This window comes from Dermacentor silvarum, chromosome 3 (assembly GCF_013339745.2).
Source record: "Dermacentor silvarum isolate Dsil-2018 chromosome 3, BIME_Dsil_1.4, whole genome shotgun sequence".
Classification (NCBI taxonomy): domain Eukaryota; kingdom Metazoa; phylum Arthropoda; class Arachnida; order Ixodida; family Ixodidae; genus Dermacentor; species Dermacentor silvarum.
This window is the reverse complement of record NC_051156.1, coordinates 123,704,328-123,732,078: the sequence shown is the minus strand read 5'-3', so window position 1 is coordinate 123,732,078 and position 27,751 is coordinate 123,704,328. Positions and strand designations below refer to the sequence as shown.

At 46.7% G+C, this 27,751-nt stretch overlaps 1 protein-coding gene across 1 annotated transcript; it reads right to left on the bottom strand.

Moving 5' to 3' along the window:
• Positions 1 to 2,645: 2,645 nt before the first annotated feature.
• Positions 2,646 to 26,131, bottom strand: LOC119444743 (putative sodium-dependent excitatory amino acid transporter glt-3). The gene is made up of 3 exons (XM_037709093.1): positions 25,856 to 26,131; positions 9,843 to 9,994; positions 2,646 to 2,763 (listed from the first exon to the last, which is right to left on the bottom strand). The coding sequence occupies exons 1-3, from the start codon at positions 26,129 to 26,131 to the stop codon at positions 2,646 to 2,648; spliced, it is 546 nt and encodes a 181-aa protein (XP_037565021.1).
• Positions 26,132 to 27,751: the final 1,620 nt, after the last annotated feature.

The window sequence follows — 27,751 nt, the reverse complement described above, 5'->3', positions numbered from 1 at the left end:
TGCAGATTTCCTAACGTCATCACCCCACCTAGTTTTCTGCCGTCCTCGACTGCGCTTCCCTTCTCTTGGTATCCATTCTGTAACTCTTATGGTCCACCGATTATCCATCCTACGCATTACATGGCCAGCCCAGCTCCATTCTTTTCTCTTAATGTCAACAAGAATATCTGCTATACGCGTTTGTTGTCTGATCCACACTGCTCTCTTCCTGTCTCTTAACATTAGGCCTTACACTTTTCATTCCATCGCTCTTTGTGCGGTCCTCAACGTGTTCTCGAGCTTCTTCGTTCACCTCCAAGTTTCTGCCCATATGTTAGCACCGGTAGAATGCAACGATTGTAGACTTTTCTTTTCAACGACAGTGGTAAGCTCCCAGTCAGGACTTGGCAATGCCTGCCGTATGCACTCCAACCCAATTTTATTCTTCTGTAAATTTTATTATCATGATCAGGGTCCCCTGTGAGTATTTGACCTAGATGAATTTACTCCTTTACAGACTCTAGAGGTTGACTGGCGATCCAGTATACTTGTTTCCTTGCCTGGCTATTATTTTGTTATCTTTGTTATTATCTTTGTTTTCTGCATATTAATCTTCAACCCCACTCTTACACTTTCTCGGTTAAGGTCCACAATAATTTGCTGCAATTCGTCCCAATGGTTGCTGAATAGGACAATGTCATCTGCAAATAGAAGGTTGCTGAGATATTCGCCGTTTATCCTCACTCCTAAGCATTGCCAGTCCAAGAGCTTGAATAATACTTCTTAGCATGCAGTGAATAGCATTGGAGAGATTGTGTATCCTTGCCTAACCCCTTTCTTGATAGGTATCTTTCTACTTTTCTTGTGGAGAACCAAAGTTGCTGTGCAATCCTTGCAGATGTTTGCCAAGATATTCACGTATGCCTTCTGGACTGCTTGATTACGCAATGCCTCTATGACTGCTTGTATCTCTACAGAATCAAATGCTTTTTCTCAATCTATGAAAGCCAATAGAGAGGTTAATTGTACTCTGCAGATGTCTCTATTACCTGATTGATCACATGGATTTGATCCATCGTAAAATATCCCTTCCTGAAGCCAGCCTGTTCTCTTGATTGGCTGAAGTTAAGTGTTGCCCTGATTCTATTGGAAATTATCTTGGTGAATATTTTATACTATACTGAAAGCAAGCTAATGGGTCTATAATTCTTCAATCCTGTAATGTCTCCCTTCGTATGGATGAGTGTAATGTTGCCGTCCTTCCAGCTTTCTGGTACACTTGAAGTCATGCGGCATTGGGTATAAAGAGCCGTAATCTTTTCAAGCAGCTATTTCCTGTATCTATGATTAAATGGACTGTTATTCTATCTTCTCCAGCAGCTTTTCCCCTGGTCATGTCTTTCAAGGCCCTTCTAACTTCATTGCTAGTTAAAGAAGGAGATTCTATATCCTGTTCATCACTACTTCGAATGAAAGTAGCTTGGCTGCTCTGGGAACTGTGCAGGTCAGTATAAAATTCTTCGACTGCTTTCACTATGTCATCGAAATTCCTGATGATATTAGCCTGCTTATCTTTCAGTGCATACATTTTGCCTTGTCCTATGCCAAATTTTCTTCTCACTGGTTTCATGCTGCGTCCATGTTTTATTGCTTTCTCAATCTTTTGCACATTATAATTTCTGATATCCCTTAATTTCTTCTTATTGATCAGTTTCGACAGTTCAGCGAATTCTATCTGCTCCCTTGAGTTTGACAGTTTCATGTTTTGCCGTTTCTTTATTAGGTCCTTTGTTACTTGGGAGAGCTTACCTACTGGTTGCCTTGGTGCCTTACCTCCAACTTCAATTGCTGCTTCTGAGATCAGCCTAGTTATGGTTTCATTCATTACCTTTGTGTTCTCTTCATCTTCCTTTTCTAAAGCTGCATATTTGTTTGCGAGCATTTGGTCTGCTTTTACCCTTACTGCGTCTAGGTTGGCCTGTTTTCTTCGTGAATAATTTTATTCTTTCTCTCTTGAAATTGAGAGAAATCCTAGACCTCACTAACCTATGGTCACTGCACTTTACCCTTACTAACACTTCTACATCATTCTACTCCTTGCGCCATTATAGCTTTTGAAAATATTTCCTTTGCAGCAATAAGTACTGCGCACCATTCAATGTAAAGGAAGTAGTGGGCTCGTGCGTGGACATGTAGTGGTATTATAATTCCCCATTAAGGACACTAAGAGAAAGCGGTAGCAACTATCCAAAACCATTAAAAAACTGTCTGGCGCTGACGTTCTTGGTAGGGCACCAGCAGAATGACAGTCAAAATTACGGTAATTTGTTTACTTAACTCTTTGGTTTTCGGCCCTCCTCCTTTATGTAACATAGACTGAATTGGGACCCGCTGTGCGTAAGGAACGTTTAATGTATTCAGCACGATTAATAGCAGAAGCAACAGAACAACGAAGTAATATATACATATAGATAAAAACAAAAATGTACTGTTGTAACAGCGAGCTTTCACCACAAAGGCAAGAAAATGTAAAATAGAAATAAAGCACGCTGGATAATTATAATCTTGATAACTTAGTCTTCTACATACACGTAGAAGATTAAGGCTATACAAAAACTGTAAAAGTTATAGACCAACGATTAGTCGCATTATAAGGACGACACAGGTCAGGCATCATCGCTGGCACACTCGTCATCGTCCGAGAGATCTTCGTGCACAATATCGAAACAGACGGTAGCCGCCACGCAATTGCAGTAGGCGTCGGCCGTTGTGGTGAGCCACTGCCTAAAAAAAGAAAGAACAAAACGAAATAATGTACACACAGTTCACTCGCTGTGAATACCCACATATTGAGCACCCTAATAAATACATCACAACAACCAATAATAACGCTGAGATGTCGTTTAACGTTTCAGAAATAGTACGCATTTAGTCAAGGGTTCGACGAAAACTCGTTTAGAAGTTTAAATTAGCTACCGTGATTAAGAGAAACACGAACAGAACAACGCACTAATGTGTGTATGTGTGTACATATATACACGATATCCGGTATACGTTGAACAATAACTTCAATGCGCAAAAAAGGGAGCAAAGGACAGGAAAATGACGAATAACGAAGTAAACAGAAGCAGTTGAGCAGATCCCACGCACTGCGGGAATCAACTTGCTGCGAAACATTTTTTGGAGGTCGCACCGTTTGGATATCTTTAAAGAGCTGCGAAATGCACTAAGGCGTTTCTGTAAAGTGGAAAAAAGTGTCGCACGCGAGCCTGTGCGCGAGGCCAGAAGCAACACGACGACGCTAGTAGACAGCCACGGCATTATATTTTCTTTTTTTTTTTTACTCCGGGTAGAAACGTTACTACTTTTCTTCCGTTACAAAATGCGCCGATGCCGACGGCGGTACAGTTCAACAAAGTGTCTGAAAGCGTTAGATGCCACGAGGTGAGAATGGGAGAGAAACTGACACGCCACCGCTTACGCACCAAAAAGGGAAGCGAGTGGGCACCTCTGTAGCCGAATGGTAATCAGTGCGCGTACACGTGCTCCATCTGGTGCTGTGTGAAGTGATGCCCGTGCCAGTCTTTTCGTCAAGGAGCTAGGGGCGTTTGCACGAAAGAGGCATGCGCGTGATTATGGCCGAATGGTCAGTGCGTCCTGCTGCTGTGCTCGGAGTCATTCCGATACCATCATCCGATACTTCACTAACTCAATTTTCTTTTTATGTTACGAGTGCGGCTTTTTGGGCTAAGACCAAAGTGTAATTATGTTGTGAGTTCAGACAGGATCCTACCTATACTTACCAAGACTAAAGTGCCTGGGACGAGCCAAACAATGATTCGCATTAAAATAACACGTTTGGGCGTTTCGGAGCCCCCGTACAGTTTCCTTTGGTGTCACGAAAAAAAAAAAGCCTACGACACTCCGAAACGTCTTTTTCTCGGCTGGGTCTTGATCCGTCACCGCAACTCAATAAAACGCACTGTTGCGAGCGAACTGAAATGCGCTTTCATTCGGGAGAACAGCGACAAGCTTTTGCGGCGGAAAAAAACATTAATTTCAATGCCGCATAAAGGCACATTGCACAATTGAGTGTCGTTGAACGTCGCCGATGGCTATGGTGCTCGGCTGCTGAGCACGAGGTCGCGGGTAATGCGGCCACGACGGCCGCATTTCGAAGGGGGCGAAATGCAGAAAACACCCGTGTGCTTAGATTTAGGTCACGTTAAAGAACCCCAGGTGGTCGAAATTAATCCGGAGTGCCCCACTAAGGCGTGCCTCATAATCAGATGGTGGTTTTGGCACGTAAAACCCGATAATTTTAATAAAATCCGCTTTGTCCCGTGCTTTTCCAGGCGCTGTCGGTAAGGCCTGCACACACGTAGGCAGAACAAGATTGTGCTGCTTCACTAAGCTCCCTTTTCTCCATTCCCAACACTTTGATTGTTATTAAGGCCAAATCCTTATGTGTCTCGTTTTGAGGTGACCTTGAAAAAGTGGAGCCCAAATTCGGACAGAAAATCAGTAAAAAATATGTACAAAAATCTATAACTCAATAAGACCATTACACACTCTATACCATTATATATCAATCGATAGGTAATTACATGACGAATTTAAATATCAATAATTTGTCATGATAGTCATTAAATTAAATATGATAATTAGCATGATAACGCACAAAAAAATGGGTCGATAAACCAAGAAAGTGGACAAGAACCGAGAATTATAGCAATGGGCAATGATCGTGATAAAAATGAGTATACAGAGATGTGAATGTGGTGAATTAAGAGTAAATTAATGGTGAAATAAGCGTGAATTGATGGTGAATCTACCGGTGCTAACATATGGGGCAGAAACTTGGAGGTTAACAAAGAAGCTCGAGAACAAGTTAAGGACCGCACAAAGAGCAATGGAACGAAAAATGTTAGGCGTAACGTTAAGAGATAAGAAGAGGGCGATGTGGATCAGGGAGCAAATGGAGTATAGGGGATATTCAAGGCAACATTACGAGAAAAAAATGGAGCTGGGCCGGCTATGTAATACGTAGGGTAGATAACCGGTGGACCGTTAGAGTTACAGAGTGGGTGTAAAGGGAAGGGAAACACCGTGGAGGACGTCAGAAAATTAGGTGGCGTATGAAATTAGGAAATTTGTAGGCGCAAGTTGGACTCAACTGGCGCGAGACAGGGGTAATTGGAGATCGCAGGGAGAGGCCTTCGTCCTGCAATGGACTTAAATATAGGATGATGATGATGATGATGATGATGATGATGATGAATTAAAGGAGCTTAGTTGGGTGATAGGAGTCAAACGAAAGGTAATGATGAGATAGGGTGAGCTAAGACAGTCAAGAGTGAATGAAAGTGAATTAAGTTGTTGTAGGGTGAATCAAGAGAGAAGAAAATTGGAAATTTGGAGAAATAGAGGAAACCAAGTGTGATGGAACTAAAACCGAGATGATAGAGTGAATGAAGGTGAACCAAGCAGTGACAAGGTCAATCAAGAGTGAATCAAGTGTGAATTAAGGGGGAGTCAATGGTTTATGAAGTATGGGAGTGACTTGCAAAAATATATGTGAGATTTGAGAGTTCAAATGAGAGTGACTCAGCAAAAAAAAGTACTGAGTCACAGTTCGAATTTGATGAATCATAGGAAGAGCGACTTGCAAAAAAGTCAAAGGCCTGCGCGGCACAGGCAGCACAGTCACAGCGTAAGCTGGTGGAGCGGCTCAAGAGTAGCTCCAATTTCGGCACCACGCACACCAGGGTCTTCGCGACAAAGTATCTTCGCCTCGTTTTGACGAGAACGATCTGAACTGCCAGCCCAGCGTCGACGGCGAGCTGCGGCTTGTAATGCTCTCTGCACAGCCGTTTGCTGAGCCCGATGATGCCTGGCCGCGCAGGCCTGTGACGTTTGCAGGCATCTTAACTAGATGGCGCCACCATACTGGCGGAGGCTTGAGATCGTGTTTTTTTTATTGCGCCCCTCATCTGAATGGCATCTCGTCGTCTGCGCATGCGCGCGCTGCGTTTTCAGGTGCCTTAACTAGATGGCAACACCATACTGGCGGACGCTCGGATCGTCTGCGCGTGCGTTTAAAAAAAGTTGCAGTGGCTTAGCTCGGCTATGCCAGGATATACGTAGCGTTAGCAAAGGTTCAGCTGATTATTCTTAGCTTTCCTGGTTGTCTCCTACCCTCAACCGCTAATTGCCAGGCAACTAATTCGGGATCCGATGAGTCAAGCTTCTCCGTTCTTCTGCGCTGTTGAGCAGCATTTGCGCTCTCCTTCTCCGTGGCTATACCACACTGGCAAACGCCAGTCAGAAGCGCAGCGGCTCCAGCGCAGTTTCAGACGTTGACTGCACAGCGAGCGCGCGCCGGCGCCAGTGCTACCACGGCTACGACGTCACTCCTCTGGAATGCGCAGACCGGCGGCGGTGAGTCGCGCGCGGCGGCGGCGGAGTGCGCGAGAGGTGCCGGCTCCGGTGCGCAAGCCGTGTGACATCACTGATACTTGCGCATGCGCAGCACGGCTCTTGATGTGCCGCGCGAAACGGGCTTGGCTAGGCCAGTGTAGCTAACGCTACAAAAGCGCATTTTTCCGGTGCCCGATAGCAAGCGGTTGCGTGGCTCAGTGGTAGAGTATCTGACTCCCCCGCAGCGGGCGCGGGCTCGATGTCGGCGGGAACCGGGTACTTTTTTCGCATTTCAAGCGATAGCGGTTACGATCGCCGGACGCCGGCGGCGGCGGACAACATAGCGAACCGAAACGCTATTGGAATGAGCCCATAACAGCTTACGCTATAAAACATGATGACTTGCAAAAGTGACTGTAAATTTGTGTTTCAGAGTGATGATGACTCAGCAAAAAAGTGCTGAATCACGGTCCGAGTTTGGTGAATGAAGGATGACTTGCAAAAATGACTTTGCAAAATATGGGTTTGGAGTGAAGATGGCTCGGCAAAAAATGGTCGTCGTGTCACTGAGTTAGCGGGGCTCGGGCTTTCGCCTCAAAGTTGTCTTAGTTGTGCCATAATGGACCCCTAGTAATTTTTCAGATGTGATGAAGCTTGGACTTGTTGTATAATTAAAATCGCTTGATAGATATGTAATTGCCTTGAAACTCCGATACAAATCTTGCAAGTCGGTGCCGAAAAGGACGAGTGGTAGATTCGAAGAGGCAGCTCAGTTGCCTGAACCGTGTTCGGACAGATAGCAAAGGCTTTCACTAACGCAGGTGAACTTTTATTGTGATTTTATTTATTGCACGTGGCACCAGTAATTACTCGTCACAGGAATGCATGTATCCTCACGTCGAATTAACTCTCGCTAATTTGTGAAGAATTTCTCTCCTGTCTATATTTAAAGCAACCCTTATAAATACACAAGAATTACCTGTTTAGTTTTGTACTTAAAGCATTCTGCAACAGCATATTTTTTATAACTAACCATGGAAGCGTAATGACTTGGTTGTTGCGCTGCTAAGTACGAGGGCTCCGGGATCGAGACCCGGCCGCGGTGGCTGCATCTCGACGGGGGCGAGAGGCAAAAACGCCCGTCTACCGTGCATTAGGTGCACGTTAAAGAACTCTAGGGGGTCGAAATCAGTCCGGAGTTCCCAACTACGGTGTCCCTCATAATCAGATCGTGGTTCTGACACATGAAACCGCAAAATATTATAATCATGTTTTTATAATATTTGTTATTGCTTTTTGTACACATGTTTTGCCTTAGAGAAATGTTCCAAACTTATTAGTGTTCTCGCGTTGTACTGATATTAACTGACACCTGTTTTTCAGTGTTTAAATACTTTTTCCATCATTTCATTTTTCTTTTTGCAAGTTCCTGTCACTAAAGCCCAATACAGCCTTTGGCTGCAGGACTTTCTTTCTCATTCGCTATTTTGTAATTCTCCACTTTCCAACAACCTCGATTCAATCAAGAATGTTCCATGTTTGTTTCTGCAACGAACGGGTGGTGCTGTTATCGCTTTACGATTGCATACGTTACCTTTCTTTTGGCGAGCAGTTTATTTCGAACTTTTTATCGCCATCAAATTACTTTCTTTGTGTTTTACACTTTGACTTTCTTCACGAATGCTACTCTCGCAGGCGTGAACCGGGGACCATGATCGACTGCGGAGTGCGATGTTACGGTTCATAAACGTGTTTCTGAGGAAAACGCTCATGCAGCTCGCACGTAGTTATACACTGTGCGACTCATCTTTCAAGATAAAACTATTCTAATTAGCGCCACTTCGAGAGTGCTGAACGATAAGAGTGCAAAGTTGATAGCTGACATGTCTTTTGGAAACTTTAGAGCCTGCAGCACGACTCCTTCATTTCACGAGTATTCACACTTAGTTGTTTTAGCGTCAGTCAACTTTATATAAAACCAGTTTGCGGGATTGGTCCACTTCGATATCACACCAAAGGAACAGGGGCGGTCGTCCGACCTTATGATAAACATGACAGTGCTGTTCAGTTGTGTTGACATTATTATTTCTTCGACTACATATAGGAAAATGGTTAGTAAGACAATTAAGGGCGACATCCAAAAACGCAGGATTACGGTAAGAACATATAGGCACAATTTGGCAGCTAAGAGGGCTCTAACAAGACTCGTCCTTCTACTGGATTATGTGCGGTTTATGAAGAAAATCACCCACTACTTTTATTATCATGCTTCATGCCCTTCAAATGAAAATAATGCATAATGCTCCCATAAATGTATATAGAGTAATACCTTCTTTCCAAAGAACACGTGAACGTGCTATAGCCGGTATTTTCTCGTCATGATCTAAAATTGTCGACGCTACATTAGTCTGAACGCTTATTAGCTGCTACGTTTAGCACTGTAAGATCTGGTATACAACTAAGCAGTGTTACCACTACAGCTCATTGCTGAAAATAAGGAACGGGGCTTACATCTCACTTCCGAATAATGATCTCAATCATGCTTTTGGAAATGTATTTGAATGCTGCCATTTCTTTTCTGTATGTGTATATATTGCGCGCCTAATTCGAAGGTGACAATAGAAAACTCATGCTCCTACCGCAGCATCCAGTGTGCCACATTAAGAGAGTCGCAATATGCAGACTATTCGCTATCACTGCCCGAGAATCATGCGGGGCAGCCAATTGAAGTCCATCGTACTAGATTGACTCCTTCTAACGCTGCTCAGTTATCGTATCTTGCGCACCAAATCATTATCGATACCATGAATAAACTTATCCGTAGGAGTGCAAATGCAGCAGTTTTGTTTCATTTCTCTTCCTATTGTGTCCACAGTGTGGCTCTGACGGACTACCCATTTCCGCCCGTACGCGGCCAATATAAATTCAAGCTCCACTTCGGCCTCGTCATTTTATAGGCTGGAACATCGCTTCCCTGTGCTTCCTCTGAATTATACGCTAGCTGTCGTCTGTTTTAAAATTCCGCGTATTGTCTTGCACTCGGCAGCAATGCCTAGATGTCGCCCTAACATGCAGAACTCTGCTCATGCCAGAAAAGAGTGTGCTTGCGTTTAACCATTAAGTTCAGCGTAACTGTAGGACCTATTCCAGCGGAAGTTTAGGGATATAGAAATGATAAAACACCTTTACGTACAGCTGTACTGCTTGCACCGCTCGGTAACATGCGCGCTTGGTGCCGCTTACTTGCCGCGGCGTCCGCTGGCGTTCAAATTCTCACATGTCCAAATAGTCCAACATAACCTCCCCCCCCCCCCCCTCTCGGAGGAGGACTATAGACAGTACACACATTCTACGCGTATTCTCATATTCTTTTGTCAGTAAGCACCGACTGCCGGATCAACAGCTCCGGTCCAAAATAAAGTCAATGAAGTGAATAAACGCACACAAATGGTTCGGCAGCCAGAACGAGTGGCTCTCTGTAGCCTTTAACTCCCAGAAGCAGGCCGACTGTTGCAGGTGAAGCTCCATCATCTGTCAGGCTGGCCACTATGGCGTTTGCACCGGCACCCACCAGTTCCCAGCCCTCGAGGTTCACCTGCAATTTTAAATATTATTAGCAGCACGACCAAAAAATGGTAAAAGCATTTGAGTATTTATCAGCAGCGGGCGAAGATGAGCAGTCTCAGACTGCGGCCAACCTTTCGAGAAAAAAACTTTCCTTGTTGGAGACAAGGCTTACTGCTTCCCCACCACCATAACCAGACCACTCGCTGCAAATAACCTCACGGCTACTACTACTACAGTACATTTGCGCTCACTGACACTTCTCTTCTACCACCACTATTGTTGTCATAGGACTTTCTAAATACGAAAAGGGGGGAGGGGGGGCACGGCCACATGGAGACTAATCACTGATCAGTGAGTACAGAATTGGAGCTAGTGTTTCGACATGGGCACGTTGTAGTCGAAAGGGTAGTCGTAATTGAAAATTTGGTTGATCATTACTGGTGGTGCACCAAATTTACCTTTAGTGCACTGGACTATCGTACCAAGAATGTATGCGAATATGTATGAACCATAGTGCCGTACGCATAAAATAGGAAGAATGGCGCCATACTTGGTTCTTCGTACTAATGGTACTTTACAGAGGGCACATAAATTTTTGCCGAGTGAGTAGGTTCTCATTCACCGACAAGGTTATTGTGAAAAACAACTATTTAATAAGTTGGCGCAAGAAATGCCAGGACGTCCCTCGTTACGATCTACAACTGACTCCGATATCTTCGAAAAACTCTAAAACACTAACACAGTAAAAGATCATTTCATATTAGAAGAAACGGCACGGCGCTTATGAGTTTATCCGCTTGTAACTAGTAAAAGACTGTCTACTGAAAGCTCGCACTTATTGCGACCCATGCACTGCAACAGACAGCCGGTGTCACACTCGTCATTTCCCTAGCAAGTCTCATTGCGCTGTCATTCTCTTGTTTCATTGCTCACTTCACACAATGATTTCTTGTCTCAGGTATACTGCTACACATGCGAAATGTTTCGAGTCGGCGAGTTTCATCTTCGGCAGATATTCACAACACCTTCCATAAGTAAAATCCTCGTTGTAGCGTAGCAGCTTAAACGAGCTAATGCTTATAACAAATAATCGTAATGCCGTTGAAGCTTCCATAAAAACCCATACCTTTCAAGTTTCCTTTTCAGTAAGAAAGATCATTCTTTAAATGGTGTAACGATCCTTTTCTTGGTTCGGAATAAAGATGCACTGGTTATATTGCGCCAATTAAACCAAAATTTAGCGGATTCAGCAATTCAATGCTGCCGCTAGCTGTCGGCTAACTGGGAACACGCAAAAGCGACCACGCTGCATTGTTGGTGACTGCACTCAACCCTATCGCGCCGCCACCGCCGCGCACCGTGGACTCTACGAACGCCGCTGACTTCCGTACTCTCCTCCGCTTTGCGCGCAGAGTTTTGGTGCGCCTTGGTTGAATGTACAGAGAAACGCGACCGGCAGAGCGCGTGGCTGGCGGCACGTTGACGAAGGGTGCTTCGGTATAGAACATGCGCTCTTTTACCGCGGCCTCGACAATACTGCCGCACATGCGCAGTCGAGGGGTCTTCTTCGTCCTATGACCGTATTTTATAACGATCCATTTTTTAAATTCTTTTTCTGCCTTCCTCATTGGCTCAGATGAAACTGCACCGACGTTATTGCTAGGATCTAGCAATCAGAGTGAAGAAATGAAAATGAAATATATCGTTACACAATACGGCCGTTGCTGATGTTCCCTGCGATCGCTCTACTTATCAGCGCTTCGTGAACGTGCCTGGTGAAGAACTGCAAGTCTGTGCGCCGAATTCTTAAAGATTTTCGTTCGTAAGTGCTCTTCGCCATGGGCCTACCTTCGCTAATAGTATGTCCTGCATTAGGATTGGCTGCAATTTTTTTCCCGCGAACAATTATGGTACAATAAATTTTTGTGCATATGGACCGTGATTTCCTACAACGCTCCTCGGTATGCCCGAGCAACTATATGCGAGCCTCTCATGTCATGTGACGGCGTAATGCTACATCGAGCTACGTCTTTTAACAACGAAGCTGTTCTAGCTAACCGTACAAAGAGCCGCCTGCTGCCGCAAAACCTCGCCGAGCTATAACGTTGCTGCGTTGCCTAGCAACCACCTCGCGGAGCGGCGTGTGCCTCGCCTCCTCTTCGTGCCGTGCACATGTTACCTTGACATGGGACGTTAAGGAGAGGGAAGGAGAGTATGCGCACGGCACGCGCAATGCTCTGGAGAGGGAAAGAGAAAATGAGAGCGAGATAGAGAAAGAAATTGTAGCAGCACCAACGAGGCAACGCGCAGAGCTGCTGCCGACGCCGCCCGCGTTTCCCCGTTTCCCGCGTTTGCGCCGGGAAAACGCGGGCGGCGTCGCCAGCAGCTCGGCAGTTTTCGACCAGCCACGCCTCTGCAAGTGTGGAGGAGCAGCTTGGCCGTGACGTCACCGGGGAGATAAAGCTCGGAGCCACCGTGACGGCGGCACAACGGTCGTTGACTCTCGGGCGAGTACATGTAGCCTGGAAATGGGACGACCAAACAATATCTGGACACCCGAAGAAGAATCCGCTCATCTTGAAGCGCCGCGTGGCCAAGCGATAATCTGCGCGTCGGCGGCGAGCCGATTTGGAATACCGTGCCTAGCAGCGCTTAGCATTTCCTAGCAAAACTTAACCAAACCTAGTAAAACCTGGAAGAAGCGAGGTCGATCACCAGCTCCGCTGTTTACTGCAGCCTTGCACCACTAGTGCAAGCTGCCCACTTTTTATTGCGATAGCAATTATATGGACACTCAAAAGCAGATTTCTGCCGTCGGCGTCACCGTCGCCGTCGCCGTGAGGTTCCGTATGACGTCAATGGAGATGAAATCGTCGCCGCGCGCCGAACGCTGTATGTGCGAGTGAAAGGGCGCGAGGGGCGCGCGCTTTCACGGAACGCACGGCGAAGAACAAACGCGCGTTCTGCGCCGTGCTCGCTTAAGGGCTGCAGAAGTAGGCGTCTCTTTCCTCCTTTACAATCACCATATATGTAGAGCAAACGTGCCTTCTTCCGACGCGCGAGAGGCCGTGGGGGAGGGGGGGGAGGGTGAGGGAAGGGAGGCGACGTTTAGCTGCGGCACCAAGTGCCTATTCATATCAGAGGCTCCGGCAACAGTCACCAACGCCGCACGCATTTTGAGCGAACGCGGGCAAAACGCCGACGGCGTCGACAACAGTTCTGCGTGTTGCCGGTGCTGCTGCATGTCCAAGTTTATACAGCTGATAAAGCTAATATCATTATTCCGTATAGCTCTCTACAAATTTGCTATCGCAATTGATGCTTCGCCTTTAAGGTGAAACTGCGACAACTTTTGATTCAGAGCACTCATTTGCAGATGGTATGCTGAACCAAAAGGTGCTCCACTCCAGCTTGAAGGAGGTAGGTGAAGAGTTTGGAGCTGCCGGAAGTGGGCGCTCGATCCAGTATTTTTTTTTTATTGTTCGAAAGGGTCCACTCACGTACGGCGACGAATGTTGCACGGTGTCAAAGGCTTGGCAGCGCTCTGCGTCACGTTTACACAGAGCCCACTGAGGTAGAGCGACGCGCAATCCAATTCAGAGGCGGCGAACACGGACGACGACGCCCTCTAAGAGGGTTTTATTGCGATAGCAATTATATGGACACTCCAAAGCAGATTTCTGCCGTCGGCGTCGTCGTCGCCGTGAGGTTCCGTATGACGTCAATGGAGATGAAATCGTCGCCGCGCGCCGCCGACGCTCCAAAGCGCCGCCGAACGCTGTATGTGCGAGTGAAAGGGCGCGAGGGACGCGCGCTTTCACGGGGAATGAACGCACGGCGGAGAACAAACACGCGTTCTGCGCCGTGCTCCCTTTAGGGCTGCAGAAGTAGGCGTATCTGTCTCTTTCCTCCTTTACAATCACCATATATGTAGAACAAACGCGCCCTCTTCCGGCGCGCGAAAGGCCGGGGGGGGGGGGGGGGGGGGGGGGAGGCGACGTTTAGCTGCGGCACCAAGTGCCTATTTATATCAGAGGCTCCGGCAACAGTCACCAACGCCGCACGCACTTTGTGCGAACGCGGGCAAAAGGCCGACGGCGTCGACAACAGTTCTGCGTGTTGCCGGTGCTGCTGCATGTCCAAATTTATACAGCTGATTAAGCTACTATCATTACTCCGTATAGCTCTCTCCAAATTTGCTATCACAATTGATGCTTCCCCTTTAAGGTGAAACTGCGACAATTTTCTTCTTTTTTTTTAGGGGCGAAGCTCCTTAGGGTGTGGGTCTGTCCCTCCTCTGTAGTATGTAGTAGTAGTAGTAGTCGTCGTCGTAGTAGTAGTCGTCGTAGTAGGTAGCCACGTCTACTTTTATGAGAAAAAAAATTCCGAAAGTTGTGTCCGTAGCGGAATCAAACCAGGGACCCCTCGCTTCTGAACGCGCGGCGCTAACCACTACGCCACGAAGCGCACATGGATACACGCACCACGATGACAATAAATACTCAACATTAACGAAAGACTGCGCGTTTCTAACGCGTTTGTGCTAGCGCGTTACGGCCCGTGTAGGAAGCTGGTGTAAGACTCTGTGGCCTCTTCGCCTTACCTCCGTATTCATAAACGCTGATGGCGTCGGCAAACGCGGTGCACGTTCCGGCATGTGTAAACGGCTGCGTAAGACGCTGTGGCCTCTCCCCCTTACTAGAGAGTACTGCACGTTTCTAACGCGTTTGTGCTAGCGTCCCCTTAAGCGGGAGATGGTGCAATTATAATGAAGGGCGTTGTTATAAAATAGGAATGACGTCACATATGGCGCGTGTCATTGGTGGAAGTCAATCGTTCGATTTAGTGCGGCGAGACTGGGCGAATTACACGGAAGATTCACGGTTTACCGATGATTCCCTCCGGAGCTTCGCCCACTCATTATCATTCACCCCGTGGATATGCGGTGTTTTTATTTTCAATTTCTATACCCCCGGAATCCTTCGCACGGACCAATCATAACGCGCAGGGATTGTTGGACAATTCGAAGTCGTCTTCCGTGCTGTTATCCTCAGCCTTCTATTATACTCTTACTCTTAGTTTAAATTCAGCCCTAAGTCGAAGCGACGTTGTGTCTGTACCCACGGTGTTGCTCTTCCTGTATCCTACGGTGTAAGCGAACGTATGCGTACTATATATACGCACGGCAATCCTGTCTATGAAATAAAGCGGCACGTCAGTACGATGACATAAAAAAATGAGAAATGGTAAATAAAATCACGTACTACCATTGTATTACCAACATGGCCTCTTGTAGCCAATGTTGTTGACAAAAAGCGTACAAATGCTCTTGTCTTTGGGTAACAATTTTTGTTCGAACAACACCTGTCAGGTTGGTCTATACCTCTCGATTCTAATAGACTACAAAGTACCATGCCGTCACCTAGCGTCGTGTAATAGGTGCGCAAGGTGTCGTCGAAAGCGGCCTGCAATCCATTTAGAAGAATGTTGCCGGACGCCTCCCTTTCATTGCCCCAAATTGTTAAAGTGCGTTCGGTGTAAAAATAATTATACCCTACAGTGTACCACCTCATATCGCGGCACTTATGGATGCTCCCTCCCCCCTAGTGATACACCTATAATATTTGCGTACTGAAGATGCGCACTTGCGGTATTTAAGAATGTACAAACCAGTCCTATGATTTTAGCGAGGCTTCGGTTACGTTGAGACCAGAGGCTCGAGGAACACACACAAGCACACACGCACACGAACACATTTATATATATAACAACACTTCCACCCACCGTGGTTGCTTAGTGGTATGGTGTTGGGCTGCTAAACACGAAGTCGCGGGATCAAATTCCGGCCAAGGCTGCCGCATTTCTATGGGGGCGAAATGCCACAACACCCGTGTACATAGATTTAGGTGCACGTTAAAGAACCCTAGGTGGTCCACATTATTCTGGAGTCCCCCACTACGGCGTGCCTCATAATCATATTGTGGCTATGGCACGTAATATGTTGCACACCGCATAATTAAACAGAAAAATAAGCACTCACTCGTATCACTGGAAACACCTTGTTCTTGCCAAAAAGTGCGCATTATAACGCTCATGAAGATGCCACCACGTTTTTCTTTTGCATACACAAAGCCAGTGACAGGCCATGGGAAGATATGACGACAAATAAAAGGTGCAGCAGACGCCAGCCAACATCATCTTATGATTGACTGGAGATGATCATTCTAAACCCCAGGCTAACATCAATCCTGGGCAAAATCGCGTCACTCTTTCAGTCGCTTCGTGCGATATTCTTTCTATATTTTCCTCCTCTGACATAAGAAAGCGTTTGTGAATTCAGCGCAAGAATTTTCTGGCAGCCGGCGACGGTCTTAATGTGCTCCGCACCTGCTGCTCAGTAGTCAACTCAACATGACGGCGTGAAAACTCCGGCCACAGTGGCATGGTATCGCGAAATGAACAATGTGAAGCGGGCAAGACGCTGATCCCGGTCAGTAAAATGCGTCTTATCAGCAAGATCAGAATTTGCGTCGGTCGAATTATGCTGTCTTTCCTGCACTCGCGATGGCGCACAGTTCGATCACTTAATTCGGTGCGTTTGGACGGAGCTATGACATTTGTCTATATTTAACAGTTTAAGTGTATATCGTATGGATTGAACGAACGAATTGAAACGTGGCCGTGGTGCTTGTAAAGCCCCTATAGGTGCTGGCAGCCACCTCCTTTCCCCGCCCCTCAGATGCTGAGCCATGCTCCCTATAAGGGCTGCAGAAACATGCATCTTTCCTCTTTTCCTCAACCTCTACCTACTACTATGTTAGCATAAGAACATTTTGGATATGAAATTGCGCACGAACGGCGCAGCTTAGTCAATTCCGCCCCAGTTGCGTAAAATAGTTCGTGGCACGGGCTACATTCATTCTTCCTTAATCGCACTAAGCTGCGTTCCGCTTGCGAGCTTCTTTTCGGAGAAGATGCTTCCGCAAACACTTCAACTTGGTTTATTCTATGAAATCCTTTAAAGGGGGTTAGGGTGTGCTCTGGTGCAATTTTTACGCCATCGGGTCTTTTGCCATGCTTAACAGGTAGCGAAATTTGAGCGCGTACTCGGGCATTGTGACCAGGTGTGCTCTAGTGTAGTTGTGGTAACGCGGCCTTTACTAACATACTAAATCTGCAGCGAAATTTAAGTGCGGACTCGCAGGTAACGAATTCCATGTAGTTATTAAGGCGAAAGATTTAGGTGTGTGTCGGCGGTGCCCTTGGTGGTGACCTTGGCGAAACTGCGCCGCGACGAAAAATGGCCGACACCGCAAAGAGTAAAAACACTTCGAAAATTGGCTGGCGTTTAACTTTTCTAAACCTAGTTATCAAGAGCGAAAGATCTGTTTTCCTTGGTTTTGCAAAGAATATGCAGACAGTGTTTCATTAATGCATGCTTCCGCGCGTGGTAAGCTTCTCGATAATGTGCTAATCTGGCCTCCCTTTGCTCCGGTGTTTCAGCAGCCAGCTTTGCCTTGGCTTGAGATTTCGCAGCGTGCCCTCTAGCTATATCTACTGGATGATTGGATTCAGCCTATAGGTTGCGCTGAAGCGCACGTAGCGACGGCTCAGCCGGCGCGCCATCCATGGTGATACTCAGCGACCCAAGCGCCGGCGAAGCAGCCGTTAAGGCCGTTTCACATGGTGCAATATTGCAGTGCGATTTTCGCACCGGCAGTGCGATTTCCGTCGCATGCGATGGAAATTGCTGTCGCAGGGCCGATTCTGCGATTTTTCTGCAGATCGGTTGGTCGCAGCGTCGCAACGTCGCAGCAATCGCTGCGATTTTCAGTCGAAATTGCGCAGAGAGGTATTTCGCGGTCTGTTTTGGAAAATGGCGGCGGTCGCTCAACGCAACGTTTCTAGATACTTTTTTGTCTATAAATATTGGCTCAACAAGCCTCGAACAGTGCAACTAATTGAGTGGACCCTTAGATTGCGCAATCAGTACGTAATATCAGCACCGACACGCGATCAGTGCAGATAAAAACTCGTAGGTCAGATTCGGTTCTGTGATTTCTACGCGTTTGTTGACACGCTACGTTGCTAATCTGGCGACGCTGTTTTTTTGCGTTGGCTTCGGGTGCTGATAGTACGTACTTTTGCGTGATTTTCCGTTATTCACACGCGCTGCGAGTTGGTAAATACTACAGGTATCCCTCACGGGAAGGCATGCATGGCCTTCGGATGTCGTCCCAATTTTCTGGTTCTGGAGACAACTCGCGATATACGAAAACGCCACAGTTTCATCGCGGTATGCTTTTACGGACGGAACAATTTAAAGCATATGCAACTACGGACAAATGCTATGGTCAATAGGTCACGCTATACGCGCGACCATTTAGTTGCAGTCGGTTGGTTAGGGCTTTCATGCGCATTTTCCCCAATGAATTATCTCATTTTAAGGTTCTGTTACTTCCGCGGCGAGACGCAAAGCGAACGTGCAAATTGGATATCGTAATGAATGCTCTACAATAGCATATTTAACACTTTTGACTGGGCATAAACAGTGTTGCCAATTTGTTTTCGAAGTAATAATTCAACAGTTTTTTTTCTCATTTTTCTGATGCATCATTTTTCTCCTGAATAAAAAAACCAATAAACCTTCAGTGTGTTGCAGACTTTGTATCCTTACTGCATCTGTATGAACCCTTACATTAAAAGGTAATTGCACATTTCGCTTACTTCAGTGCATCGAATTACTTTTGTTTATGCTGGTTGTAACATATCGCAGTATTCTAAAAAGCTACTTAGCCATAAACATCCTTGCCTTTTCTTGCTTCTCTGTCTCTACTTCCTGCAAAACACATGCAATAATGCGAAAAGCAGGCAAACATCTTGTTTTATAAGTGGTAGATAACACATTAAACAAAATCAGATTAAAATTGTGCAGTGAAGTCAGCCGGTTGCATTCCTTCGTGTGAATGATAGTATCTTTTCAATTGTGGGTGGGTCTTGCATGTCCACAGCTCATAAAGTGTGCAGACTCATCACGAGGCGTAGGTATTGCCCATCAAGATGGAGGCAATGGTGCTAATGAGTCTGCACTTACATTTGTTACTGCATAAACTCGTATAACCATATCCCATCATTACTCAGTCGAGCTTGCTCAGTCATATTCACCAAAATTCTACTTATCCGAGCTTGCTCTGACTCATATTCACCAAAATTATACTCGGCCGAGCTTGATCTGACTAATATTCACAAAGATTCTACTCAGGCAAGATTGCACCGACTCATATTCACCAAATATCTACTTAGCCAACCTTGCTTTGACTTATATTCATCAAAATTCTACTCAGGTGAGCTTGCACTGAGTCATATTCACCAAAAATCTGTTCACGGTGCTATGTATACATTACATTATGTGACCTGTGCGGTGAATAAGCAAACATTGCCTATGAGTACGTGTTGCATTGGGTGAAATAAAGACAACTGTAAACACTGCAGTTCGTTTTCTAGAGTTTAACTGACTGTTGCGTGAAAGCTTCGCCTCATGTCGATTCAAGCAAGTGCATTGGATCTGCATCATATTTTTGCCACTCCTGCTGGCTGCCCTGGCCATTACTGGGTGGCCACATTTTGTACATTTCAACACAAAGTTGAACAAATGACTGTAGTGCAATATATTTAAAAAACGATGCTTGCATCACTGCACGTATAACAATCAGAACATGATACAAACACATGCACATAAGATGCACACAAATGATAAATACATAAACAGATGGAATCAGCTAGCCACTACCTATTGAAAAAAGAAAGAGAAAGCACAGGACTACGTATAACCATTCCCCTTGTCAGGTACATGGGCAATAGGAGAAACACATGTGCAACCTAGCAGTTACCTCGAGGTAGCAGCTATGGACGCTTTTGCATTCGCAGCTGGCCACTCAACCACTCAAGTGTGTTCAGTGTGCACTTGCACTTAGGCACACTTTTAATTGTCTATATCTCAAAAATTTAATGTGGCTCCTCAAAATTTTGAGAATGTTTGGACTCTGAGGCTTGCAAAGGTAAATATTCTTATGCCATTTTCATTTAAGGTGAAAGCTCATACAAAAGATTAGAGATATTGTCAGTGCCCCTCACTTTCTCTCAGAACATAAGTAGTCTGTTATTGAGATTCCAGCAGCTTTTCAACAGCAAGAAAGGTAATCAGATTCCCTTGTTTTCAGATTGGGTTAATGCAGGCAATTCAGGGAGGCATAAAGTTTTGCTAATACAATCGGTTCGGGAATACCAGATTAGACTGTACCTTGAACCTTTCCTTGCACTTTGTTATTTTGGTCAAATAACCTAGTTTGAAATGGCTCCCGTTAGCATGCTCTAACATTGGTCTAATATAGGTTAAGTACATGACAAGCTTAACAGACTGGGATGCTGGCTTTCATTTCCAGGAAAGCAACCATAGTGCCTGCTCCAGTTGCGTAAGTTTTGGTTATCTAGGGTTTTCAGCCTCCTTTAAGATAACGTGCTCAAGCAGGTAGAAGCACATGTATGCTACTAGCGGATAGTTTCCATAGCTTCGTACTTTACACTTGCCACTATGAATACAAAATTTTAGCGTTCGATTATGTTATTAAACAAACAAACCTACTCCTAACAAGGCATCTTAATGCTAGCCGTGGGGCTACGCGGCTGCGCTACGTACTGCAGCATATTAACTTAAACTTCTTGATACAGATTCACAGCAGACTAACAGCAGACTAACAGCTCAAGAAACAGGACGAGAAAATAGACGACGCCCATGTCTGTCAGAATGATACGATACTACGTACACAAGTGACTGCAGCTCCTAAAAAAATGTGGTGTCGGCTTTTACGCCTTTAGAAATATTCAGAGGGCACTTGTATGAATAATTACAGCACACGCGCCGAGACGGACGACCCAGGCTGGCGCTAAGATAAACGTTCACAACCCAAATTCCATTGCACGTTCAGTAATTACACACAGATCATTTGCTGCTTCCTTCAGGGGCAGACGTGAGCTTTTGGGTTGGTGCTTGCTGCTAAGTGTGGTGCAAGAATATTGCTAGGAGCAGGAACCGCTTATGCGCAATCACGAGCAATACACACACATCCGTTTTTCGGAAGCTGACGTTAAGCACGGGTAGCGCGAGGGTCTCTGCGTTGACATGACGACTTCGCGGCAGCCGAATTCCGAATACTGCATATGCGATGACAACAGCTATAGGGGCTTGTTGATAGGTCCTCTTGTAATTTGTTTACCCGCAGGAAGAACGACACAGTCATAAAACGCACACGAGACAGCACACAGCGCTGAACGACCACCTGCGAACAGCTGTTTATGTCCGTCATTTCTCCTCGTATTGAACTTCACAAACCGCTGTTGCGCACTCCAAAACAAATTAAACTTTGAAGCGTTTTTAAATTACAAAACGCACGTATTACTTGGTCCTAATCAAGACAGGTCAATTATATTATAACGTTTATGTCTTTTTCATTACATTAAATGTATTTATGCGGCGTGTGCGACAAAATTTGCCAGCAAGCAACCCTGGGCGTCGCATTAGTCGCATTGTTGACATCGCACCATGTGAAACAGCCGTTGCGAATTTCGCATCTGCGGAAATCGCAGCTGCGAAAATCGCACTGCGAAATCGCACCATGTGAAATAGTTTTTAAAGGGACACTAAAGTCAAATAAAAAGTCAAGCTTAAAGGATAGAGCAATGCTCTAGAACGTCTAAGCGTCAATGTAATCGCGAACAGAGCTTTAGTTATCGAGAAATTGAGGTAAATGCAGGACGTGATAAGAGACTCCCCAGGGACATTCCGGTGCTTACCCGATGACGAAGGCACTCCTAAAAAAATATGTTACTAGTACTCAACCACTCATATTAAAAACATTGTTTCGTTGGATTATAAGACGGAAGAAAATGCTACTTGTCTACTTCTATTAGATTCTTTGAAAAAATACATTTTTAGCGTTACACTTGATAACGACGCGGGCGGTCAAAAGGTTTCGTTTTCGCTCGACCCTGCGCCGCGCGCGCTTCCGAGTTTCAGAAGTTTCGTTATCGCGTAGTGCTGCGCTGGTGTTACTGGCTCGCTAAACTCGCACTTGAATTTGCTAGCAGCATGGGAGTCGCGACGGCACGTCCAGACGGTGACCAGCTTCGTCGCCCGACGTCGCATTGCTGGAGCCCTCGCTGCTTTCGCGCTCGGAAGAGCCGGTGTCGAGGCCGCCGTCGTAGTACGCAACGACGCCGGCAGCGCGAGCCCTCAGCAGCATGTCACGCTCATCGGAGCTTAAATCGCTAAAATCGTGAGCAACATCGCGAGCCAATGTGTCGTTGTCATGGTCGTCATCAAGCTGGTCCATTGCGACGAGCGTTGACGATCACCGTGTTCACAATTCGGCGCGCGCTTTACCTTTCTTTATGGTGGCTAGCCACCATACTTCCGTTTACGCACTGCCGTGGGCTCTGTTTCTGGCCGCGCGTTTGCGCTTTCCGCAAAAAAAAAAAAAAAGAAAAGAAAAAAAAACCGTAGCGCCGTCTGCGGGCGCCGTTTTACTCACCGGCGGCCATGACGTCACCACTACTCGCTCGGGCGCGCGATTTGAATTGCGTTAGAGGTACGCGGACGCTTCAGACGCAATTTTCTCTTAAAATAAGTCTTTTCTTGGCACGAAACAAGCGTTTCGAGGTTTCTGGTATCATATTTTAACAGTGCACATTGAAATAATATTTGCCTTTAATGTCCCTTTAAACCCTTGCCTAGTGACGTGTTACCGCAGCGGCGAGGCTCCGAGCGAGCGCTGCAGTCACGCCACTCCGCAGCGGATCACGTAGCGTGACGTCACACCTGCCGCACTTGCGCTTCAGTGGCTCGCGCTACGGCGGCTCAAGCTCATTGCGACGCGATGAATGACCTTGCGAGACGTCACGTAGTAGAGCTTTCCCTCTAAAATGCTCAGATTGACGTCACGTTTCTCAGGGAGATTCCTATAAACAAAGTAAATCAGTTGCTTTGAAAAGAAAATTTCAGACATTTCGGTCTGGGTGCACTCTAAAAAACGTTTTCGCCCTTTGGGTCGTATCTTGTCCCCAAACAATTCTCCGCATTTCCTTTCTTTAACGCTGCGAGCCCGGTACTTCCTACTCACGAAAGGCTTGCGCGCTATGATCGTGACAGCATTCTCGGCCGTAAAGTAGCGAACGCTGAGTTTTCAAGAAAGTAAACGCAAGCAAGGCAGATGACGATTATTGTTTGGGTACAAGATGCGACCCAAAAGGTGTAAACTTTTTGTAGAGTGTGGGAATCGAACGCGGGCTTCCAGGGTACGAGACGAGCGCGCTTCCTTCAAGAAACGCCTGCTCCGCGATTGTGGCTTACTGAAAGTGTCCCTAGTGCGTGCCGGATTGCACACGTCACGTCGCAGAAATCTCGCTGACTAGTGCGTGTATCACTGGGTGGCGCACGCGACGGTGTGGAGGGGGTGCCGCCACGTCATCAGTGTATAAAAGTGAGCGCGTTGATCACGTTCCGAGGTCTACAACCGGTATAATACTTTCGCATTCCCACACGTAAGCAGTCTTAAGTGTCTGCCGAATGTTCAGTTTAGTAATTGCTGTCGTAGCAGGTGTTAATTGTTGCGCAGAAAAGCGGGTGCGCGTGCTCTCTGCATAGACGGCACAATCGGAGCGCCGGCGGTCTTTGTCGGCGGCGAGCGATGGAGGAGCGTGCACGCTCTTGCGGCTCGCGAGGATGGCCGCGCAAGTACGCCAAGAAGCGCGTGCCGCTGCGCCTTGTTCTGCACTATCTGCGCATGCGTAAGGCGCGTGGGCGCGAGCTTTCGCGCGCCTGCATGCGTGCGTGTAGTTGGCCTTTCTTGAGGAGGTCACCTTAGTTCCACACGTGTATTTCCCATTGCAGCTCGTTATTTCTTGCAAGAATTCTTGCGCCGATTGCATAACTTCATGTATTATCAAATGTGCAGCAGGCTTTCGCCTTCTTGTGTTACAAACGTGTAATACCTGCCGAACATTTCAATTTCTAATTATATTAGATTGTTTGTTACTTTCGTAATTTAACGTTTACTTTGATTACTCGACAACGATCACTGTAATTGTTTTACATTTTTCAGTAACCAATTAGGTCTAAGCAAACTGAAAAATGCTGAACGCGCGATGCAGGTTTAGGCACTCAAATTTGGCCGGAAAACAGGGAATTCCCCGCGGTCTCGAATTCACATCCTGCAAATGGATGACGACGAGCACCTGTGTTACCTCCTTCCCGTAATCAGCGTCCTGCAGCAATGCACGCCTCGATCACCACCATCTTGTGCGCAGTGTGTTCTTACGTTCTAGCACCGTCCTTCCCCCGCGCGCACACGAGGTTTTAGTGTCGCTGACTTTTGCCTTCACAAGGAAACCAGAAAGGATGACCGACGAAGATTTTCGAAAATCAATTCTTAGCCAAGATAAACAACGTGCGAAGGGCTGCAGCGGAATGCATTGAAAGACCTAGGCCAGGTCGTTCTATTTGCTAGATTTGTGCAATGTTAAAAGGTTAGGAAGGGAAGTAACCTAAAAGTAGCCGATTAATGTTAAGTAATTGCTCAATTACTTGTTACGTCTCAATTACGGGTCAGTAATTAGTAACTGTAATGAATCGCAATTTTGAATTATGTCACTGTAATTGCAACCGGTTACTTTTCTTTCCGTAAGGTTTTCTCGCACATCGTGACCACCTGTGCTACAGTCTAGTTCTAAGTCGGGTCCCTCAACGTGTTCAACATGCAGCCAGATAAGAGTGCGCCCGCGAGTATCGTCGACATCTCTGCTCTGGCGCAGTTTTGACGACGTCGGGTCCTTTAACAATGTTCAATTATGCAGCAAATTCGCACATCGTCGGCGTGACTCACACTCACACTCAAACTCACACTCGCACATCGTCGGCGTGAGATGGGAATCTAAAGCTGGAACCGCATGGCGCGAATTCAAGCGCGATTGACGCGCGTATGGTGGCACGCGAGCGTCATTCTGCCGCGTGCCCAGCATGATCCATCACGAAATCGCACCGTCGCGCGCTGCTAATCGGATTTTTAAAAAAAATGCCTCGCGCGGCGCGTCGCATGCGCGTCCGCCAATCAGAGTTCAGAGTGCAGTCACGTGGCATGTTGGTTTTTTGGTTTTTCCACCAGATGGCCTTGCTCACTGCGCATCTCTAGGGTGCCTCCGAGGCACCCTACGCATCTCGGCGGAGTCTCTTTGGCGGAACTTTTTTTTTTTTTTTACTCGGCAGAACTGGCGCGCGCGTCGAAGGAAACACGTGGTCCACGTGTTCGTTCGCGCATCGTCTTCACCCAAAATGGACAAAGCAACCTTCAACGAGGCCCTAAATAGTAGCAAACGCCTCCTCTGCTCGGTAATAAGTGGCCAACACTCCATTTTCTACGTGAAACTACAGTGCCTAGTATATTCTAGGCACTGTAGTGAAGCTGTAAACAAGCAGCGGCCGCTCAGAATGCGGAAGGTACATAGCCGCAGTTTCGCACACAATGTTGCTTGCTGTTTGAAATGAAGCTTGATAAATAAACTTTGTAAAAAATGTTGCTCTCAAATTACACGAAGAATATTTTATTGTAATGTACGGTAATTTTAAGGGCATATTATATATGCGGTAACAGAGACAATTCATGTCGTTGGGTTGTCTGGCAGCTCGGAAAACGCGGCGCGAAGGCCCCGCGCCATTTTCTCGTGCGGGTGCTCGCGCGTCGGCGGCAACGCGGGCGTTCGCCGCGCGTCGCGTTTTTCGCTCGTGAAAAACGCGCCATGCGGTTCTAGCTTAACGCACGAGCTAGCCGCGGCTACATACTTTCGCGACAAGAAAGAACACTGCAGACAGCACAGGCTGGTTCTCGCCGCCGCGTACCCTGTGCATGTGCGTGAGGAAGAGCACGGACACGGCGAGCTGAGCGACGCTGCCCGAGCGGCCCAGCACGATGCCCATGGGCAGCACGGTGCGCACCACGCGGGCGTCCAGGCCACACTTCATCTCCAGCACGGACACGCTGAGGGGCAGGCTGGCTGCCATGGAGCCCGTGCTCGCGCTCACCACCAGCGGCACGTACGTCTGCGTAGAGAAGCGCATACCTATTCATTCGTATATATATATTTGTACAATACTGATAGCCTTTACGTAAAAAGGCTGTGAGCAGGACCGGACAATACAAACCGAAATAGTAACGCATTCTACACGGTGAGGTTAAAAACCTAGTTTCAAATGAACAGAGCAACACCGATCGATATGACATCAAAGGCAGTGCATAAATGTAACGCTAAAATAAAAAAAATTGTCAAAGTTTCACCCGAAAGGCGAAGCATCAATTGCGATAGCAAATTAGTAGAGAGCTATACTGAGTAAGGATAGTAGTTTTATCAGCTGTATAAACTTGGACATGCAGCAGCACCAGCAACGCGCAGAACTGTTGTCGACGCCGTCGGCGTTTTGCCCGCGTTCGCACCGAACGCGCGCGGCGTTGGTGACTGCTGCCGGTGCCTCTGGGGGCTGCTCGGAGGTTTTCGACGAGATCAGAATGGGACACTCGTCGAGCAGCTCGGAAATCTTACCCACCTTCTAGCCTCGCAATATATATCAAAACGTTTATTAAAAGTAACAGGTGTAGAGAGCGGGTGGGTGGAGCCCCTAGTCCAGGGCCCCACTGGCTTGAGCGGTCCGCCGTACCTGGTCGAGGAGAGCTAGTTGCATCTCCCGATCCTCGCTGGCAAGCCAAGTCTCCCACTGCTACTTTCCGGAAAGTTTGCCGGCTATTTGCGGTGTATTAATTTTGGGTGGCCTGTTCTGGCAATCCCAAGTAATGTGGGCTAGAGTTGGCCGGCCTCCGCACCACGGACAGTGAGCGCTGTAGAATGTGATGATGATGATGATGATGATGATGATGATGATGATGATGATCATATATGTTGTTTTATGGCGCAAGGGCCAAAGAGCGCCAAGGCGTGGTGTACTGAGTTAGCAATGGTGTGAATGATAGTGGGTAGGTGTAGGGTGGCTGTAAAGGGGCCTAAAATCCTGCGCACTAAAGGTGCGTAAAAGACAAAATTGATAAGATCATGACAATGACGTGATAGGGGCGCAATGATTATAATTATGTAACATAACATAGTATAAAAAGTTATAAGCGATACAAGGCACTACTGCCTCACAGAGACCCTTAGAAGCAAGGGCCTGGAAGAGAGTGCATTCCAAATATGCTGTCGCAGCAGCGTCCTCTGGAAGAGCATGCCGCTACAAATCTCTCGGGCGAAGAACTTGCAAAATGTCGATGTCGTTTAAAAAGGCTAAAACTGAATCGTGCTGAAATACCGAGTCATTATGTAAAAACATCGCTGGATGAAGGGGTATATTCTCTCTATAGGCTTGAACAAAGTGCTTTTTTCTTTCAGGTTCTGTAAGTGGACACTGTACTAGGATGTGAAGTACAGTAAGTGCCTCCCCACATCTAGTACAGGTCGGGGGTTCACCTCCAGACAACAGGTAATTGTGCGTGCCGTAAGTGTGTCCTATTCTGAGCTTACATAATAGGACATCATTTCTTCTATATTTCGTGGTCGATGGCCAGTTCCCTAAGCGAGGCTTAATTAAATGAAGTTTGTTGTGAGTCTGGGTGTCCCACAAATGTTGCCAGTGGACTCTAAGTCTCTTGCGTAGATATGGCTTCATATCGGGAACAGGGACGGGCATAGATGT